Raw genomic sequence first — 22,092 nt, 5'->3', positions numbered from 1 at the left:
TGTTTGTGAAGCACACATTTCGGTGACAGGTGTTTTTACACTTGACTCTCTTGTCTACTTCTTATATAAGGTATTGATAACTGAGCAACATGTATTCCTCTTTTCTTTTTTTTTTTGCAGACTACTGAAAGAATTAGGAAACAAATACATTGTACAGATTGCATGTGGTGACCATCATTCCATGGCTCTTTCAAAAGGTACTGGCTATTTGTGCATTTCTTTTAACAATGCTTTTACTTGCCTTTTACTTCAGTTGGAATGTCTCCGCAGATGTGCACAGCCCCAACTGACTTAAAATCAAGGAAAAGCTTCCATGTCAGCAGAGCGGGATAGAAATATATAGATAAATATGGATATCTCTGTATTAACAGCTTCTTTTTGTGCATTGTGCTCAGGAGGAGAACTCTTTGCCTGGGGTGAGAATGAACACGGCCAGCTTGGAGTGGGAGAGAAGAAGGGCCACATTAAGGATCCACAGCTGGTCGTAGCACTGGAAGGCATTCCTTTGATTATGATTGCAGCTGGATCTGCTCACAGTATGGTTGTCTCTATCTTTGGGACTGTTTACTCTTGGGGAAAGAATACGTTTGGACAACTGGGCCTTGGAGACACAGAAGGTGAGGAGAAATTCTGGGAATGGGGTGGAGGAGGCATTTGAGAGATGCTCATTCATAATCATAAAAAATGGATCAGCTAAACTCATAGTTTCTGAGCTTGGTTGTTAGCTTGCAGACGTTTCATCACCAAACTAGGTAATATCATCAGTGCGCTGATAGTGTTACCTAGTTTGGTAATGAAACATCTGCAGGAGAACAACCAAGCTCATCAGAGAGCAATAAGGGCCTCGCATCTTCTAGGACAGGGGTTCCCAACCGGGGGTGCGAGGCGATATTCCAGTTGGTGCGAAAAGTTGGGTTTTCACAATTATAGTGTGTATGCATAATGTGTTGCTGTTATCTCGAACTTTTGTAAGGGGTGCGAGAATACATCAGAGGCATTCTAGGGGTGCGGGGTATAGAAAAGGTTGGGAACCACTGATCTAGGAGAAGATGGTCCTGAGGGCAATTTAGATCAACACATTTGGAAAACTCTGGTTTGGTTTTCAAATATGGGTAGTCCTTGCTCGTTATTTAGTGACCAAAGTTAACAATGGCATTAGAAAAGAAATTACTTAGCACAGGCCCTCACATGATTGCCACAGTGTCCCCATAGTTACATGATTTTGATTTGGGCACTTGGCAACCATTCTGCAAACTGCAATGATCGCAGCAATGATCGCCATTTGCAATCCTTCCAGCCAGCTTCTGATAAGCAAAATCAATGGTGAAGCCAGCAAGGAAGGTTGCAAGTCACAGTTAATAACCATGGAAATTTGCTTAATGGCATTGGGGAAAAAGTTGTAAAATCAGATGCAGTCCCATGATGTCTCACTTAATGTCTACACTGTTTAACAATGAATGTTGGGGTCTCTATTGTAGTCCCTGTATGTTCTTAAATAGAGAAAGGAAGCACAGTAGTTGACAAAGAATCCAATCTTGTATGCAAAACAATTTCCAATTCTGCTAAATGATTTTATTTCATCTTATAGGGGTGTGTGTGTGTGTATCTTTGATCATTCTAAATACTTGAATCTCAGGTGTAGATATTTTAAAAATCAATAAAATTAGTGAACTCTGGGATATAAAAATAGCCTTTTTATTACTGAGCTTTCGTCAACTAGCTGTTGACATCATCAGAGTAAGGGCTAAAGGCCGATTGCACACCTCGTGAAGACACAACCGACGTGCGGCTGTGCACAGTGCAGTGAGACTTATGCACCGAACAGCTGGGAGGAGGGAGTTTTGAATTTCAGACAAGACCAGTTTTTAAATCAAAGCCAGAACAATTGAGTCTATATGCGAGCGAGAGGGTGGTGAGCGTGCTGTATATATGTTCTATGTCCTGACCATTAAAATGGTCACACAAATTATTATTATTATTATTATTATTATTATTATTATTATTATTATTATTATTATTATTATTATTATTATTATTATTTAAATTTATATACCGCCCTTCTCCCGAGGGACTCAGGGCGGTGAACAGGGCACATATAAATAGCAAATACAAAAATTAAAAAAGAATTAAATAATCGCCCAATAAAACAATACAATATAAAAACCCATTAAAAACCCTAAAATCCCCCCATCAGGCCAGGCCAGCTTGTTCGAATAAGTGGGTCTTCAGACCACGTCGGAAGGAGCGAAGGTCCGGTGCCATCCGGAGCTCGACCGGCAGCTGGTTCCATAAAGCCGGAGCGCCCACAGAGAAGGCCCTCCCCCTGGGGGCCGCCAGCCGACATTCTCTGACCGGAGGCACCCTGAGGAGGCCCTCTCTGTGGGATGTACATATAGGTTCAGCCCTTACTCTGAAGATGTCAACAGGTAGTTGACGAAAGCTCAGTAATAAAAAGGCTATTTTTATATCCCGGAGTTCACTAATTTTATTGATTTTTTTTTGGTGTGTGTGTGTGTATGTGTAAGTTTGTGTGTGTAAGTGTGTGTGTGTGTAAGTGTGTGCAAAACAGAAAGACATACATCCAACACTAACAAATGAAAAAATGTATACAAAAAAGAAAAAAATGTGCTAAATATCAAATTGATTTAACATTAAACATAAACATATAGAATTCAGCCTGACTGGATGCTGAGGGGAACACCTGCTGCCAGCATCAAGACCTGGCTCTTTGAGCTCTCCGGCCCAGGCTGAGAATTTTTAACTGGGGTTTTTATCTTTAGGGATAATTTAATCTTTTTAAATTGTTTTTTAACTTTTGTATTTTGTATTGGTTTGATTTTAAAATACCCTGTAAACTGCCCTGAGTCCTTCGGGAAAGGGCGGTATATAAATCTAATAAAATAATAAATAAATAATAATAATAAAAAAAGAAAAAATGATAAATTCTCCTCTTCTTTAAATAATGGGTTTACAAATAGTTATAAGCTTTCCCGTCCCAATTTAACAAAAACACTACATTAAACAAACAAAATATTCCTGGTAAGGATATCTCTATCTGATAATCAAATCTGCCCAACATCAGGATCATAGTACATATTTTTTTTAAAAAAGTCAACACGTTAGCCCAAGCATTACACTAATCTTCAAATCCCTCTGTTAACCATCTGTTATTGTACGTGTTAAATACAATAACAGATTTTATTTCACCTTTTTGAAAAGCATTGTCATTGGAAGTGGTTATATTTAATTTTCCTTTTACCTTTCAGACAGATACATTCCTGCACACGTCAAGGCATTGGAGCAAAAGAAGACAGTTTTTATTTCATGTGGTGGCGAGCACACTGCAGTTCTCTCAAAGGTTTATATTTACCATTTTTAAAAAACTTTTCATCTGATTTGTGTGATATCTTCTGTGATGCCTTCCTTTCGGATTCACCTCTAGGAGTTTGTCTCAGAACTAGTGAGACAGGTGCCAGCCCTCATGATGATTCTGAAGGCTAGAAAGAGTCTCAGAAACCTCTCAAGATGACCTACTGACCCACACACAATGTTCTGAGGCTGTATCTACCTTTGGAAATATTACATTGGCTAGCTTTCTACAGTAATTGTGTCTCGTGTTGGCTGGGCATACTTGTTGGCAGCTGTATAGAAAGATAAGGTGAGTGGGTGGGGAGTGGGTGGGGAGAAGGCCCAAGCCTTCTAGGAGTGGTGGGACAGGGAGAAGGCCTATGCTTTCCAGGAATGTTGGCACAAAGGGAAAGTGTGTGCATTGGTGCTGTTATGTATTGGGCTCAATTGTAGCACCACGTGGTTAGCTGGAGCAGCTAACAGCTCTCCAGCAACCCAGACTACAGGTTTCCAGTGCTGCTATTGGCTGCCCTAGGCGGCATTGGGTTAGTTCAAATCTATTGGCTGCTGCCTAGGGGCCAGGCTATAAATTGCTGCAAGCTGCAGCCCAATTCTCCGTTCAGATCCTGCAAGCTATAAACCATGAGCTTTGCTGAACTCACTTGCCTCGTCTTCTTTCCTGCACGAAGAACCCGATACATTACAGGTGGGCCCACCCAACAGAGACATCTTGTGCTGCAGTGGCTGCCATGGTGATATGGGCAGGGCACACTGCTCTGAACAAAGGATCCTAAGTCAAAAATTACCTGTACTACTACAGTCTAATCTAGAATTCTAAACCACATTCAGATAAAGGTGCTTTGCATCTAATGTCAAAGAAACACAAATGGGACAATCCAGAAGAGGATCGTGATTAATTGAGGCATCCATAAATACTGTAAAATAAATACATCTTTATTTCCTTGCTTGAATTTTCTTCTTTGCCCACATCAATACATGGATGGGGTTAGGGTTACAGCAGGGGTGTCAAACTCAATTTCATTGAGGGCCGCATCAGCATTGCGGTTGCCCTCAGGGGGCCGGGTAGGTGTGGCCTGGGTGGGCATGGCCTACTGGGTGGGTGTGGCTAGAGTGGGTGTGGCCTACTGGGTGGGCATGGCCAGCTCTACATCGTTGGCATCAAGGGTGCCTATGGGGGCCTGGGCAGGAGTGGGACAGATCTGAGGGTCTCTGGCAGAAGGAGGGTCTCTGGGCCAGGGCCAAGGCAGTGGGGGCCATTCCCTCACTGTTTCCAGGATGGCTTCGCGGGCCGCATGAAACCACTTCGCGGGCCGGATCCGGCCCCCGGGCCTTGTGTTTGACATGTCTGGGTTACAGTTTTTTTAAAAAATCTTGTTCAATCACAGAATCAACTCTTACAGCAATGCTATGTTTAAGGGCACTGTGGGAAATTAAAAGGGACTTCAACATTTGCCATGCAGGTCTACAGATACAATTCCAAGGCTTATAGGAGGGCTGTGAAAGGACCTCTGGCCAATTCTGTTGGTCTCAATAAGCCATGCAAAGTCCAACACAGGTGTACTCTTAGCAGGAGTAAAATAGACGCAGCCTTCAACTGACAACCAAAATTGAGCCAAACAATTTCCATTGCTAGGTGAGACAGTGGGGTTTGCCCCATTTTACGACTTTTCCACAGTTGTTAAGTGAATCATTGCAGTTGTTAAATTAGTAACTCAGTTGTTAAGTGAATCTGGCTTCCCCATTGACTTTGCTTGTCAGAAGGTCATAAAAGATGATTATATGGCACTTCAACTATCATATGAACCAGTTGCCAAGCATCCGAATTTTGATCATGTGACCTTGCGGATGCTGCAATGGTAGTAAGTGTGAAAAATAATCATAATTCACTTTTTTTAGTACTGTTCTAACTTTGAATGATCACTAAACAATGATTGTAAGTTGAGGACTGCATGATTGTACAGACTGCAATTACCCCACTCCTTGATACAGATTTAAGTTTCCTTGGTGATGTCTGTGTAGTGCAGAATATAGACTACATACTTTCTACTATGTACTACCATTCCTCTTTCCCTTCGTAATGTGTACAACTTTTAATATTCCCAGCCAAGTGACAAAGTCATTGTATTGAACGGTGCCATGTTTTTCCTCTTTCCCACTAAGGATGGATTAGTCTGCACCTTTGGATCTGGCTGCTACGGGCAACTTGGCCACAATTCCACCTGCAACGAGCTGTTTCCACGTCTTGTGGCAGAGCTGTTTGGTGCACAAGTGACCCAGGTAGCGTGTGGAAGGTAAGAAATCCCCGTTCCTTCCAAATATTTGATGGTGTCAGAAGGACAACTAGAATCAAGTGAAGTCAGGAAAAGGTTCCTGCCCTCCATAGTTGCACATCAGTGGGAAGGAGGCAACAACAAGTAAGAGAAACACATACATTAATGTGTGGTACCAATGAAGGAGAATATTTGTAGCTCAGGGTTGGCATGAGGAGTCCTCAGAGAGCTTGCTTGTTTTCTTGCAGACGTTTCATTACCTAACTCGGTAACATCATCAGTGCTAGTAAGGAGGTGCTATTTGCAGTCAGTTTATATTCTGGTGTCTTCCCTAAGACCACCCCCACCCACCCAGACAGGCAAGACACCAGAATATAAAGCCTTGGTGGAGCAGTGGGCTAATGCCTCCTTAAGTAACACCAGCTGCCTGCAATTAGTGCAGGTTCGCATCCCACCAGGCTCAAGGTTGACTCAGCCTTCCATCCTTCCGAGGTAGGTAAAATGAGGACCCAGATTGTTGGGGGCAATTAAGCTGACTTTGTAATAATGCCGCTTGGGGGTGTGTGTGTGAAAGCCCTAATAAGCAGGCATATACATAGAATGAAGGCTACTGCTAAGCTTGTAAGCCGCCTTGAGTCTTCGGAGAAGGGCGGGATATAAATGCAATTAAAATAAATAAAAATAAATAAATAAAACAAGCCAGCTCAGAGAGCACCAAGAAGTGGCTGTCTCTGAAGACCAACTGGAAGCTTCAACTGGTCCAGATTACAGCAGCTGAAGTGATGCTTCAGCTTGTCTAACTGACACCTTTGCTTCATGAACTGTAGTGGTGCCCGTATTGCCCTAGGTTCGATTCCAGATGCTGCTTATTGCCTAAAAAACCTACATAGCAGAGGCCCAGGGTTACTTGAAGGACTGCCTAATCTTCCATGCTTTCTGCCCATCCACCATGAGCCAACAGAGTGTGTGAGCTCCAGGTCCTTTCAATGAAACAATGCCATCTAGGGGGAATCCAGATCATTTCTCTGGAATTCGATTCTTCTTGAGATCCGTGTGGCTTCCATCCTGAAGAAAGCCTTGAAGACCTGGCTGTTCTCCCAGGCCTTGGGGTAGGGTAGATGGAACTCTCTGTAGGATTTTTTATATATATGTGTGTGCTGTATTGAGCGACTGGATAGTATCTTGCCTATGTATTTTGAATACTGAAAAATGGAATATATGAAAAATGGAAAGCAAGCTATGTCTCACCACTGGCAAGGCATCTGAGGTTTTTTTTAAAAAAAAAATAGGTTGGTGATATTCAGTGCTAAAATCTGGCAATAGAGAATTGACTCCTGTGTTCAAGATTTTCAAAGAGGTCAACCCGAATATGAATCAGTAAATAAAAATGCAGGGAAGGCAGATCACAACAATGGCAGAGAGAAATACTATAAAGGCAAATCTAACAACTGTTTCAGAATCAAGAAATAAAAATTCTGCAAACCAAGAAATGGAACAGGTCTCTGTTTGGTCCCCAAATCAAGGGTTGTTGCTAATCAAAAGCTATTGCTTCAGAGTTGTAAAGAAACAACAGAACAAGGACATGTTGTGGTCAACGGTCATAATATCGTCTCAGTTTACAAAGGCCTGATGAGATCGATAAAACTATCTTTGATTCTGCAAACAGATGGCACACTTTGGTTTATGTCCCGTCACTTGGGGAAGTATATGCATTTGGCTATGGAGGAGAAGGGCAACTTGGAGAAGGAAGAACAAGTAATCAGCTGATTCCCCTTCCTCTTGATCTGGCTGTTCGTAACAAACACATGAAGTACAGTAAGTCACTCCGTTTTTCCAGCTGGATGTTGTATGCAAGCTACAAGCTAAATCCTAAGACTGAAAATTATTTTCAGGTTACAATTAAAAAAACTTATGCATACAGAGAGATGTGGCTAGTAGGGAAAAATGTGACCAAGACACAAATAAAGGCTGTGTCAGAGAACAAAATTGGGATGGGATATTGGCTTGTGATGACAATTATGTTGTCTTAATGGACAATCCTGATTTGACAGCATATGTGTTCTGAAATAAGCAGGGCTTTTTTTCTCATAGAACGCTCAGAACGGAGTTCTGGCACCTTTTTTTGGATGGAACCTTGTAGGGTAGGCAAGGCGGGTTGTATGACATGTGTGAGTTCCGGCACCTTTTTCTTTTACAAAAAAAGCACTGGAAATAAGTATCTTGATTACAGCAGCTGATTCTATTTCAATGTGCTGAGTTGATTCTTGACATGCAGTGATTGATTCTGAGTAGATACTGAGAAGTTTCTTTTAGCTGAGTAGCTTGCACTGTAAGTGTCCTTAGTCAAAGTTCTACTAACTGGGTTCTAGATAGAAATCTTTCTTAATCTTAAAGGAGGAGTCACTCTTTTTTCTGTCTTTTTCTAAAGGAAGTTCCTTGGGCAAGGTCGTTAAAATCATTGCTGGAGACAACCAAAGTATTGTGCTTCATCTGGAAGAAAAGGTAATCAGATGGGGAACTTGCCAACAAACATAGATAATTTGTAACACAAAATGCCAACATTTGACTTCTAATATTTTAAAAAAATTCATTCCAGAATTGGCCTTGTCATGAGTCAAGCAGGGCTTGCCTAAAGCTTTGAAAAAATGCCCTATTTCACTCACATGATAAGCCTAAATGCAATGATCCATGACATGGATTATTGTTCCAAAATGTTTTATTGGTTATTCAGTGTCTATCCAGACAGTTAGTAAATTCTAGTCTCAATCACATTTTATCCTTTATCAGTAGAAAGATAACAATATTGTTGAGACATGTTTGATGTGTTAGGAACAGGTGTATACAATTATACTTTAGATTTAGGGTAATCTTTAGAAACAATTCATCCTGGTTTTCTTCCTTAATATTTTTCCCAAGTTCACAGTCTAGTTTGGTATTTCTCAGCCTTGGTCACTTTAAGGTACTTAAGACTTCAGTTCCCAGAATTCCCCAGCTAGCCATTCTGGGAGTTGAAGTCCACAAGTAGCTGAGGTTGAGAAACACTAATCTAGTCTCTAGTCATTTGTATTTTCTAGTCATTTCCAGTCCAGATATTAACCAATTTAATTTTTTCCAAATCCAAGCAATGTCAGGCAAGGGCTGTCATCTGCTCATCACTCTTTTTCCACTGATCTCTGTTTTTTAAAAAGTAACATAGTATTTAAAGGTAAAGGTAAAGGTTCCCCCGCACATGCGTGCATAGTATTTAGGGCTCCATATATAAATTGTGATTCTAATAAAAGGCTGTGTTTGTACTTCTGAATTGAAGTGGAACAGAAGAAGACATAAAGCTTGTCACCTGCTAGGAGAGGCAAGCAAGCTATTGTTAATATAATCAGGCAACTTCTAGTATCTAAGAGAGATCCAAATTATACATGGATCCATGTATGATCCAAATTATATATGGAAACGCCACATTAATGGATGTACAACCTGAATTTCTTTTTCCTGATATATTTTATAGCCAGTTCGGGGGAAATATTTTCTATCCCTTAGGTCTTAGGAGTAATATTTGAGGTAAGGTAATTTTCATTCTGCTAAAAACTGATTTCTTAAAAGGCCAAACAAGCACACACACATAGATACATACACATGCTTGAAAATCAACTTCGCTCTTTGTGGGTTGCTCATGCAACAGTTTCAATATTTTTATAATTCTGTTCTCTGCATTAGAACAGAAGCTGTACCTTTATGTACAGCTTCTCCTGATCCGTAGTTTAAACATGAAGCCATATACATTGTACCAGATACGTGAAAATACATTTTTACCTTTTTTTTTTGCAGAATACATACGCTAATGTAACACAAACACTGGCCACAGTGGAGGAGGAAAAGTTTACTAAGTGGTTGTCCAATTCGGATCCCAGCTGCTGGGATAATATAAAATGGTAAATACCACCATGGATCATCTGATTTCCACAATTGCTGGAAACAAATAGACAGTCCTCACTTATCAACAGTAATTGGGATTGGGAACTCCATTGTTAAGTAATATAGTCATAAAACGCAATGGCATGTAACCGCATTGACACATGACAGCTGCTCCAGCAATCCCAGTTGCTATCATTACTTAAATCCCGTGTGGATGCAGCTTCTTGCAATCACATTTTCATCATTTGTGAGCTCCTGCAGGCTTCCCCATCGACTTGCTTGTCAAAATGAGGACCACAAATGGACCCTGCAGTAGCCATAGTTATGAGGACTGGCTGTCCCCCTTGTTCAGCACCATCATAACTGTTGCTGAATGTGTGGTCAATGAATGAGGACTACCTCTCTGTCATAAATTAGCGTTTGTAAAATAATCTTATAAATCCAGAATCAAATGCAACTGGGCAATATCTGGTCAATGAAAAATAGACTGGTGTTTCTCGATTTAGTGGTATTAGTCTCCCTTTAAGGATTCTATAGTTTAAACTAGAGTCATTGGTCCTTAATTCTAAAAGTCACCAATATATTTTATATAAGAATATGTACATAAGTACATGCATACATTACACTGTTTCTTTTTGAAATAAGCATTTCAAAGAGCACACAAATGTATGTGAAGATCAAATCAAACAACTTCCCAATAGATATGTCAGACAGAAACAACAATAATTGTCACCACCACCTTATAACTATTGGGCCACGTGGATTGCAATCTAAACCAACCACCTTCCAAGAGCATTAAATATTTCTCTTTCCATTTTTTTATTTCCTAAAAGTAACGTCTTCTTTAATGTCTGAACCAAGAGCCATTATCTGCACCTAACTATGGCGTTCACAATATGTCTAAAAGATGCTAAACTGTAGAAGGTATTATAAACTTTGACATTACTTTACCGACAAAATGGTAACTTCTGCCTACTGGATTCCTGGGTCTATTGATTCCAGCAAGTAACTTTAGGGCTTTTGATGGAAGAAAAGGCCTTTTATGTTTGTCCTATAATAAAGAACGTGATAGACATGGTCCTGATGTTGCCTTTTCTCTCTTGCCCTTTTATTACAAAGATTTTAGTACTATATGACTTTCTGCAAGGGACAAAAGGTACCACAAAGTTCATTTCCAAAACGAAGTTGGAAGCAGCTAGATAGCTTTATAACCAAAGATTCTTGTCCATTTCGTCTTAGTTGTGAATCCAGCTCAGTTCTGAAATCAAACTAATAAAAAACACTGCTTGTGTTTCTTTTCCATAAACAGGAATATTAAATTGATCTTCTCATCAGCAGCTTGCATCAATGGCAGTTTTCTACACCAAAGGTGATTTGCATCCATCAAAGAGTTGATACATTTTCTAACTGTTATTGTAAATTGAGGAAGACATGCTTAACATAGAGGTGTATTTATCAAGTGGTGGTGCAGTGTTTAGAATGTAGTATTGCAGGCTAATTCTGCCGACTGCCAGAAGTTCGATTCTGATCAAATTGATGTTAACTCAGCCTTCCAAGATCGGTAAAATGAGGATCCAGATGTTGGGGGCAATAGGCTGACTCTGTAAACACCTTAGAGAGGGCTGTAAAGCACTGTGAAGCGGTATATAAGTCTGAGTGCTATTGCTATCAATCTTGAGGACCTTGCTAATTATTATAAAAGGGTCTAGTTGCTACAGTCTTGCAATCAACAGAGTAACCTTTATAGCCAAATCTAATCCAAATTTTTCACAATGTACAAGTTTCCATTAGGTAGAGAAGAGACCATGATGGTGATTGATCCTTATCTTTCTTGCAGAGAGGAAAAATTCAGAACATTTGAGGAGACTGTTGGTGTTGATATGTCAGCTGTTCTTCTTTTCTTTGAGAAGATTGCCAGTAAGCCTAAAGTCTTCAAAAAGGTATAACATGCCATTAAGATTTCACATATAGAATATAATAGACTATTTCCTGGTGTTTCTCTATGGGGAGTCAAACCCAAGTAAATCATTCTGAGTGGGCTGAGAAGCTTATAAGAAAGCCGCTTATACCAAGATTGTCTGTAATTTATGGTTACAGCAGAATGCAGGGTTTATTCAAGGCCAGCAATTCTTTTACCTAGAGCAGACATGTCAAACTCACAATGTCATGTGATGTCGCACAACGTATCAGGACAGTTTTGCCATTGCCAGCAGTGGGGTGGGCGTGGCTTCCAGATGATGCGTCTGGCCCGCGGCCCACAGTTTGACACCCCTGACCTAGAGGATCAATTAATAATTGCTGGAGAAACATTTAATGTATTTGTTTAATAAAGGCGCTACAAATAACAAAATGGAACATTTTTTTCTTCCTCCTGAATTTGGTTGGCTTAAAACAAGTATGTTTTATTTGGAATAAATAAATTAATCCCAATTTTAGAGGATTAATTTCCAATAAACTGCTTCACCTTCTTTGGAACAATTGGGATAAGTATGTTCCAGAGAAGGAATGTAAACCTCAAGCCATGGGCCTAATTTATTTTGCAGTAACTTCTTAAAAAAATTCTGCATCTGTTTCATAGACAAAACAAATGATGAACATTTTTAGCAGCTAAATTAGGCTGTTGAGAATGTTTAGCAACCAGTTAACCACCTTGCCAACAATGGTGAAAAAGCTCCTATACATTGTGTGACGTCATGTGACATCACGGGTTTGACATGTCTGATCTACAGCAAACTAAAGTGTCACCAAAAACAAGTGCATAATACAAATGCCTCCATTATACATTTGCATCCCTGATGAGTCTAGCTAGCTCATGGTATTTGTGCGGTGACAGCATCAATCTCATTTTGTCTTTGCCTCCCATCAATGCCCAGGCAGCAGGGCAATATAATGAAAATATAGACTATAATGAAGGCATGGTTAGCCTGTTTGATTGTCTGGTTCTGGTCAAACTGGTTCTCAGGGGGAAAACAAATCCAATGCAAGAATAAGCATTCAAATTCTTAATGATCCTGAAGATTTCTACTAAACAGAGGCTCTTAATGGAGCTTGTAATCCCAGCACACCTGGAAACCACAGATTGGAGAAGAACTGTTCTAGATTATGCTGTCAATTCATGTGCATTCCCCTTGCAGAATATGTTTCATGGCATACATGTTACATAAGATGTCTCCCCTGATTGAAAATGCAGAACTTAGAGAAGTCTCTAGCAATAACTCTCAGTCTGAGTCCTTGACTTACAATTCAAATACTTTCTCTCTGGTTTTCCCCATTAGACTTTATGCTGTGTTCAGTACTATACCCTATTTTGTCCCATGCATTTGCTGTAAGAAAAGTCAGTAAAGAGCTGGATAGATAGATAGAATTCTTTATTGACCAAGTGTGATTGGACACACAAGGAATTTGTCTTCGGTGCATAAGCTCTCATTGTACATAAAAGCTATAAGTGATAAATCATGATTATAGTCATGGTAAAAATACATTCATCATAAATCATAAGATACAACACTTAGTGATGGTCATAGGATACTAAATAAGCAATCAACATAAATCATACTACGAACTAAATAAAACAGTATAAATCGTAAGATACAAACAACAAAGATATAAGGAGATAGGTAATAGGAAAAATAATAATAGAATAGTAATAGTAATACAGTCTTACTAAATAGTTTCACAGTGTTGTGGGAGTTACTTGTTTAGCAGAGTGATGGCATGGGGGAAAAATTGTCCTTGTGTCTAGTTGTTCTGGTGTACAATGTCCTATAGTGTTGTTTGGAGGGTAGAAGTTGAAACAATTTATGTCCAGGATGTGAGGGGTCTGTAGATATTTTCACAGCCTTCTTTTTGACTGGTGCAGTATACAGGTCCTCAATGGAAGGCAGTCTGGTAGCAACTGTTTTTTCCTACAGTCCTAACTATCCATTGAAGTCTGTGTCTATCTTGTTTGGTTGCAGAGCCAAGCCAGACAGTTATAGAGGAGCAGATGACAGACTCAATAATTCCTCTGTAGAACTGTATCAGTAGCTCCTTGGGCATCTGAGCTTTCTGAGTTGGCGCGGAAAGAACATTTTTTCTTGTGCTTTTTTGATGACATTTTAATGTTAAAAGGTAAAGGTAAAGGTTCCCCCGCACATGGGTGCTAGTTGTTTCCGACTCTAGGGGCCGGTGCTCATCTCCGTTTCAAAGCCGAAGAGCCAGTGCTTGTCCGAGGACGTCTCTATGGTCATGTGGCCGGCATGACTGGACGCCAAAGGCGGACAGAATGCTGTTACCTTCCCACTGTAGTGGTCCCTATTTTTCTACTTGCATTTTTACATGCTTTCGAACTGCTAGGTTGGCAGAAGCTGGGACGAGTAACAGGCGCTCACTCTGTTACGCAGCACCCGGGATTCGACCCGCCAAATTGCCGACCTTCTGATTGACAAGCTCAGCGTCCTAACCCACTGAGCCACCGCCCTTTATTTTAATGTTAGGTGACTTTTTTAAGTCTTGAGATACTATAGCACCTAGAAACATGAAGGTCTCTACTGTTGATACTGTGTTATCTAGTATTGCAACAGGTGGTAGATTTTAGGGTTTCTCTTAAAATCTACTATCATTTCTACAGTTTTGAGTGTGTTTAGTTCAAGATTCTTCTGGCCGCACCACAAGGCTAGTTTGATACAAGGCTAGTTTGATCATGTGCTCAGATATTTCAGATAGGGAAAAGCAAGAAGGAAAACTGGACTCAAGAAATGAATTAAAAATGCCTACTTTCTTCTTCCTTTCTTCTCTTCAAAGGTGAAAAGGGCCCTGAAGAGCCTTCTGGATTGTCCCTTTTACTCCCCAACCTCGCCAGAAGCACTCAGGATCTTCCTCATTGTGCCCGTACTTTTACAAAAGCAAGATTTCAATTCGCATCCTCTTCTTTACCAACTGGCAAAAGCAATCTGGAACCTCCCAGAGAAGGGCAAGCAAGCCTTAGGTAAGGCAGGCGTTCATTTGCTAATTTCGCTGACATTTCAAACTTCCAGAGAAGTATCAGGGGACGAGGGGATAGATGGGGAACTCATCAAATTTGCAGATGACACCAAGCTGGCAGGAATAGCCAACTCCAGAAGACAGGCTTAAGATACAGGAGGATCTGGACAGACTCAAACACTGGGCGCTATCTAACAAAATGAAATTCAATGGTGAAAAAAGTAAGGTTCTACATTTAGGCAGGAAAAATCAAATGCACAGGTATAGTATAGGTGGTACCTTGCTCAATAGTAGTAACTGTGAGAGGGATCTCGGAGTCCTAGTAGACAATCACTTCATTATGAGCCAGCAGTGTGCTGCAGCTGCCAAAAAAGCTAACACAGTGCTAGGCTGCATTAACAGGGATAGAATCAAGATCACGTGAAGTACTAATACCACTTTACAATGCCTTGGTAAGGCCACACCTGGAATACTGCATCCAGTTTTGGTCACCACGATGTAAAAAAGATGTCGAGACTCTACAAAGAGTACAGAGAAGAGCAACAAAGATGATTGGGGGACTGGAGGCTAAAACATATAGGGAACGGTTGCTAGAATTGGGTATGTGTAGTTTAGAGGGATGCGGTGGCTCAGTGGGTTAGGACGCTGAGCTTGTCAATCAGAAGGTCGGCAGTTTGGCGGGTCAAATCCCGAGTGCCGCGTAGCAGAGTGAGCACCTGTTACTCGTCCCAGCTTCTGCCAACCTAACAGTTCGAAAGCACGTAAAAATGCAAGTAGAAAAATAGGGACCACTACGTTGGGAAGGTAACAGCGTTCCGTGCGCCTTTGGCGTCTAGTCATGCCGGCCACATGACCACGGAGACGTCCTCGGACAAGCGCTGGCTCTTCGGCTTTGAAACGGAGATGAGCACCGGACCCTAGAGTCGGAAACGACTAGCACACATGTGTGGGGGAAACTTTACCTTTACCTTTTTTAGTTTAATGAAGAGAAGGGTGAGGGGGTGACATGATAGCAGTGTTCCAATATCTCAGGGGCTGCCACAAAGAAGAGGGAGTCAAGCTATTCTCCAAAGCACCTGAAAGCAGGACAAGAAGCAACGGATGGAAACTAGTCAAGGAGAGAAGCAACCTAGAACTAAGGAGAAACTTCCTGACAGTTAGAACAACTAACCAGTGGAACAACCTGCCTCCAGAAGTGGTGAATGCTCCAACACTGGAAGTTTTTAAGAAGAGACTGGCCAGCCATTTGTCTGAAATGGTATAGGGTTTCCTGCCTGAGCAGGGGGTTGGACTAGATGACCTCCAAGGTCCCTTCCAACTACTACTACTACTACTTATTATTATTATTATTATTATTATTATTATTATTATTATTATTATTATTATTATTATTATTATTATTATTTATTATCATCATCATCAATATCAAACTATTTGAGGAAATCACCTCTTCACAATTACATCTGCCCATCCTGTCAGGCCAGCCAGGAAGGGCCTATTGCAGACCCCATCTATTAAGGAGTTACATCTGATGGGGCCCAGGACCTGGGCCTTTTCTGTTATGGCACACATCCTTTGGAGCATTACCCCTTTCTTTCCACTGTGGGACTAGCTCTGACCCCCGGTAACCTCCCAGAAATCCTTCAATATGTGACTTTTCCGGCAGTCCTAGGGATCTCTTGGAAACAGGGAGCCTGCAAGATGGCTTCATTATATGTGACCGAGTTTCCCGGTACTCCCATGTTACACCTTTGCTCCGCGAGCTGCATTGGTTACCAGTTGTCTTCCGGGTGCGGTTCAAGGTTTTGGTGATGGTTTTTAAGTCCTTACATGGCATGGGTTCGGAATACCTCGGAGACCACCTGCTACCGGCGTCGACTCCCCTCCGCCCTGTGCGTTCCCACAGAGAGGGCCTCCTCAGGGTGCCACCGGTCAGAGAATGTCGACTGGTGGCCCCCAGGGGGAGGGCCTTCTCTGTGGGCGCCCCGGCTTTATGGAACCAACTGCCGGTTGAGCTCCGGATGGCACCGGATCTTTGCTCCTTCCGGCGCGGGTTAAAGACCCATTTATTCGAACAAGCTGGCCTGGCCTGATGGGGGAACCTTAGGGTTTTAATGGGTTTTACATTTTGATTGTTTTAATTGGGCAATTTTTTAATCTTTTTTTAACTTTTGTATTTCTATTTATATGCCCTGTTCACCGCCCTGAGTCCTTCGGGAGAAGGGCGGTATAAAAATTCAATAAATAATAATAAAATAATAATATGGCCTGACAAAACGATTTTGAATCTGTAATTAAATATGGCTTCCCAGGTTTTTGTTTCAATTTTAATCAGCCCAGATTCTAGCCTTATCCAGTAGCAATAGTACAAACGTATCCCATTGTGAATCTGAGTTAAGATAAAGGAAAATGTTCTGTGTTCTTTGATTGTCTGCTCTCTTTTCAGAAACTCTATGGTCCAATCTGGAAGCCCACTTATTTAAGGATCTGGTGTCCATGTTTCAAAGGCTTATTACTGTTAATATGCTTTCGTATTATAAACCACACAGTAGTTGGTGTCCAGAGAAAAATGAGCATATTATACTTCTTAAGGTCTTCCGAATGCTTTATCAGGTAAGAAATAAACTTGGGCTGAAAATACTAATGTTTTTTTCAACATTCAGTTTGAATAGTGCATTTTGTTCTTTAGTTTCATTTATTCCCCCCCCCCTTCCTTTTTGTGTGTTCTTTGGTACTTTGTACATTTTCCTTTCTATCCTTGTATTAAATCTGTACAATCAACATGAAGAGAAAAAAACATACACACACACACACACACACAAAGGAATGATGACACACACATATCTATTTTTAACTGCCTTTGATTTTGTTAAATAGTGGCTTTTAGTCATGGATAGATTGGCCCAGAGTAAACACAGCCCTTAACCAAAAATGGGAATTGCTCAGGATGAAGTACTTGGATCACCAAGTACTACTAGGCATCCGGTGACTTGATCTTAATTGAATCCTAGCCTAGGCATCCATAGCGCAATAAAATAAATCAAGAATAATCTGGAGTGCAGAAATTATAAGCTAACTCTTAATACTATGCACAGGACCCTATGGGATTCACGAACACAGAGTCTCCACAGTCACCATCTGATCCAAGGCTCTCATTGCGTGCCCATTCCAGGCCACAATTGAGGCCTTAGCTAATTCATGTACCAGGGCTTCAGGAATAACTGCAAACTCTATTTGAAACCCTACTGGTCTAACGTAAAGATAAAGGTAAAGGTTCCCCTGCACATGTGTGCTAGTCGTTTCCGACTGTAGGGGCCGGTGCTCATCTCCGTTTCAAAGCCGAAGAGCCAGCGCTTGTCCGAGGACGTCTCCGTGGTCACATGGCCGGCATGACTGGATGCCAAAGGCGCACGGAACGCTGTTACCTTCCCACCGTAGTGGTCCCTATTTTTCTACTTGCATTTTTACGTGCTTTCGAACTGTTAGGTTGGCAGAAGCTGGAATGAGTAACAGGTGCTCACTGCTACGCGGCACTTGGGATTCGACCTGCCAAACTGCCGATCTTCTGAACAACAAGCTCAGCGTCCTAAACAGCTGAGCCACCGCGTCCCTTACATCAGTCAACTAGGATGCACCAATTGAATAGACCTAACCTCCCTGTGATGGGGGGCAGCTGCAGAGAATTTCACAGCCAAAAAGGAGAGATGTTAACATCCTCTAATCCCCAGATCACTTTGCCATCCCTTGAGACAAAGACTAGATTCAAGGTATGACCTCCTTTGAGTTGGGCCATCCATAAGCTGGATCAGATCCATGGTTGCCACGGTGGCTATAAACTCCCAGATGGTTTACCCCCTGCCTTCTGCCCTATCTCCCCATGCAGGTCATAACTTCAATGCCGATCCCTTGCCACCCCCATTATTTTGCCATTTGTTTTGCATTTTGATTGGGTTGCATCAAAAGTACATCTTTACAGAAGCAGAACAAAAACATATCCTTGAAAAGTGAGACAGCTTGAATCCCTTTGGTCCATAGTGGAAAGTCATTCATATTTTTTCTTGTGTTTTGCATTATGAATGTGGAATCTGAAGTGAAGTCCTTTGGAAAAGTTCTGTTTAGGGACTGATTTTCTTAAGAATAACCTTTGTGGATTTTGAAAAAGATTTCTTAAAAGTTACCCATCATTTGGGAACACCCTTGTCTAGGAAAAACCTTCTAAAATATCTGTGTATTTGTTTTTATATTAAAATTAGGTGCAAATGCTGGATTGACAAGTGCAGAATTTATTTTTGTTTGTATTTTAACTGATTATCTTGTCCCCAGATTAACTTCTGCTTTAATTCTGTTTATAATTGCAGGTAAATTGCAGGTCTGACTTCAAAATTCAGGAAAGTAATTTTTATGTACCCGAAGTAAGCAAAATTATTTTTAATTGGATTGAGTTCATACCTTCCAACGGTGTAAGTGCTTATTTGTTTGTTTTATTTTAAATTTAGACCTGCTTGAATTCTGATGATTTGGGGTTTTCAAATTAAAAAATATGTTGCTTCCAATATAAAAGGTATCTGAAAATGGTAGAATAGTATTAAACTGGATAATGGCTTTGGGTTAAGTTTTTGATATTAGCCAATAGACTAGGAACAGTTGTTCAAATAAAATCACATGACCACCTTTTACAGTATTTCATTGGTCTGAAGTGTAACTTTGAACGGTCACTAAACAAATGGCTGTAAGTCAAGGACTATCTATATGAATACAAGTAGTCCTCGACTTATGACCCTAAGTGAAAAAATTGTTAAGTGAGTTTTGCCCCATTTTATGACTTTTCTGGCCACATTTGTTAAATGAATCACTGCAGATGTTAAATTAGTAACACAGTTGTTAAGAGAATCTGGCTTCCCCATTGACTTTGCTTGTTGGAAAGTCGCAAAAAGGGGATTACATGAACCTGGAACACTACAACTGTTATAAATATGAACCTATTGTCAAGCATCCAAATGTAAATCACATGACCATGGGGATGCTGCAAAGGTCGTTAAGTGTGAAAAAATGGTCACTTTTTTCAGTGCCGTTGTAACTTTGGGTCACTAAACAAACTGTTGTGAATCAAGGACTTCTTGTACACATAAACATAAAATCATAGTAATATTTTAAATGTACTTGTTATGTCTAGTTCCTGATTATTGTGTTGATGTATTAATTTTAAAAATGTAATATGACTATTAGGTCTGCAGGGATCATAAGGTATGGTTTAGTGGCCTACATTTCTGACTGACTTTGACACCACTGGTACAGTATACATAAGGAAGAAATTCTAATTCTCTTCTCTCCATCTTCTCACAAGATCTAAATTTGGAGGTATAAAACCACAAGACTGACATGCAATTTAGACTTCAGATTGATTTCCCTATTGCACCTTATATCAGTGAACTATTTTAAAATGCCACTCTGAATAGAAAGTAAATGTGCCTATTTATGTGACTATACTGAAAATTGATAGGAAATTTTTGCATAGCTCTCAGGATTGGTACTTATTCCAGCAAAGGGACCATTCTTTAAGCATGATTGCAATGTAGCTAATTCTTTTTGTTTTGTTTTTGTGAGCAGTTCAGGTTTCTGCGGGAGTTCACATATTTCCTAAAAGTGAGTTGTATATAAATTATTTCATTACTGGTCAAATATCCCTTTTTTATTCATTTCTATCAGAGGGAAGTGTTTTGCTGGGGGTATCTTAAAAGAAATAAGGAGCCATTCTTTCCTGGCCATTTTATATCAATATTATGGCCCGAACATGAAGTTTTAGAATGGCATGGTCTGTAATGGTGGGATCTTTCTAAAATGCATGCTTTTAAGCAGGGATTAACACCAATCAGGCAGAAAACAACATTGTAATCAAGAAACTACCAAGCAGAAAAACACACCCTCCCCCAAACTGGCAGGGTAAGGTCATATAAGCAAGAAATAAACCCCACCTATTTGCACTGATAATGTTATGTACTTGGATAATGAAACATCTGTGAGCTAAGATCAGAGAGCACCAAGAATTCACAGCTCACCCCTGAGCTACAGACAGTTTCTTCCATTAAAATGGTTGCCTTTACTGTGGGCTGGATTCAGTGGTTTTTATTCTGTATGATAACATGATTAGTTAGGTTTTGGTTTATAATAAGTCAACTTTAAAATGTACATGTCTTAAATCATAAAAAATTCCTCCCCTGTTATTTCAGCTGGCTTTGTCAGAGTTCTGCCAATTTCCTTTGATACTGAATCTTGAAGATAAAATTCTGGTGCATGAACTAGCGTGTAAGGTGTTGCACAAGAAACGCACAAATGTATGTATATCCAGGAACATAATGCAACATTAACAAAATTTGCTGAAATGACTTGTAACCCAGTGTTTGTATCCTAGGAACACACTGTACCCTCTGTAATGAAAGTAAGGAGGCAATATTTACTACAGGATACCTGGCACTATCTAAGAAGTGCAGAAGAAAGTTGCTTTCAGGATTTTTTTACAGTAAGTATCCAATATTGTACATTTATAATCAAGCTATAGTTATGTGACAGAAATGTAAGAGACTGGCAGGCAATTACCTCTCAACTGAGAAGTAACAATCTAGAACAGAGATCCCCAATCTTTTGGGCACCAGGGACCTGTTACGTGGAGAGAGGTTTTTCTGCGGACTGGGAGGGGGTGTGGTTTTGTGTGTGGCCTGCATCCTCTGGATGGGGCTTTCCTTGTTTGTGCAGACCGGTTGCTGGCATGCCATGGCCCGGTACTAGTCCACAGACTGTGGGTTGGGGATCCCTTATCTAGAGGCTCATTTTGACATGCAACCAACTGCAATGTTGGAGTAATTCTGGCTGATACATCATTTAGATCAGGGCTTTTCAACCAGTGGTACGGGTACCACCTGTGGTACATTGGCACCTGGCAGGTAGTACGCGAACATCCTAGAAAAGTGGTAGCGGGGGAGGGGAATGAGCTGAACTGGTGGTAGCACCGCACAAGCCTGAGCAAGAGATGGCTGGAGCTGCAGGACTGTCAGGGCTCAGTGGAAGCACCAGGATCAGTCCTTCTTCGGGGCTGTCAGGGCTCAGAGGAAGCGCCAGGTTTAGCGCCAGGCTCTAGCTTGCTGAGCCCAGAAGAAGCGCCGATCAGCTGGAATGTTGCAGCATCTCCAGGGTCTTGTGATGTACATTCAGATGCTTGGCAACTGATTCACATTTATGATGATCACAGTGTCCCAGGGTCATGTGAAGTGACCAAAACATGCTGCAACCACCCAGTAGATTGGGGGACCAATAAAAACCAAATACACCCCAGCCCAGCCCCGCTGCCAATCTCAACAGAAACGCTCACAATGAAAACCTCGGACAGGAGGAAGAGCGCCGGCGGGCAGGCAGGTGTCTTGCTCAGCTGTGGCTTGAGGGGTACTTTTTTCAGTGCCATTGTAACTTCGAACAGTCACTAAGCGAACTGTTGTAAGTCGAGAACTACCTGTACTTCATCATTTTCTTTTTTTTTTTTGGTCAAGTTTTTGACACCTTGCTAGGCGACTGGTGGTACTCAGATGCTGCC

At 40.9% G+C, this 22,092-nt stretch overlaps 1 protein-coding gene across 3 annotated transcripts in view; it reads left to right on the top strand.

The window, feature by feature from the left end:
- Window positions 1-22,092, top strand: part of LOC310642996 (E3 ISG15--protein ligase HERC5-like) — a 42,466-nt gene that overhangs the window by 6,283 nt on the left and 14,091 nt on the right. The window contains exons 3-17 of one of the 3 annotated variants that reach the window (XM_083367009.1): window positions 121-197; window positions 396-617; window positions 3,267-3,358; window positions 5,530-5,660; window positions 7,306-7,454; window positions 8,068-8,141; window positions 9,462-9,565; window positions 10,858-10,917; window positions 11,386-11,488; window positions 14,331-14,514; window positions 16,957-17,123; window positions 18,869-18,922; window positions 20,118-20,153; window positions 20,738-20,842; window positions 20,920-21,027. In XM_083367009.1, the coding sequence (XP_083223135.1) occupies window positions 121-197; window positions 396-617; window positions 3,267-3,358; window positions 5,530-5,660; window positions 7,306-7,454; window positions 8,068-8,141; window positions 9,462-9,565; window positions 10,858-10,917; window positions 11,386-11,488; window positions 14,331-14,514; window positions 16,957-17,123; window positions 18,869-18,922; window positions 20,118-20,153; window positions 20,738-20,842; window positions 20,920-21,027 (1,666 nt within the window). Of the gene's footprint in view, window positions 1-120; window positions 198-395; window positions 618-3,266; window positions 3,359-5,529; window positions 5,661-7,305; window positions 7,455-8,067; window positions 8,142-9,461; window positions 9,566-10,857; window positions 10,918-11,385; window positions 11,489-14,330; window positions 14,515-16,956; window positions 17,124-18,868; window positions 18,971-20,117; window positions 20,154-20,737; window positions 20,843-20,919; window positions 21,028-22,092 lie in introns of all 3 variants that reach the window. The other 2 variants (XM_083367008.1, XM_083367010.1) reach the window with 2 other exon arrangements.

This window comes from Vipera ursinii (assembly GCF_947247035.1).
Source record: "Vipera ursinii genome assembly, chromosome: 7".
NCBI lineage: Eukaryota > Metazoa > Chordata > Lepidosauria > Squamata > Viperidae > Vipera > Vipera ursinii.
Note: the sequence above shows the minus strand (reverse complement) of the source record. Positions and strands in the feature narration are given on the sequence as shown.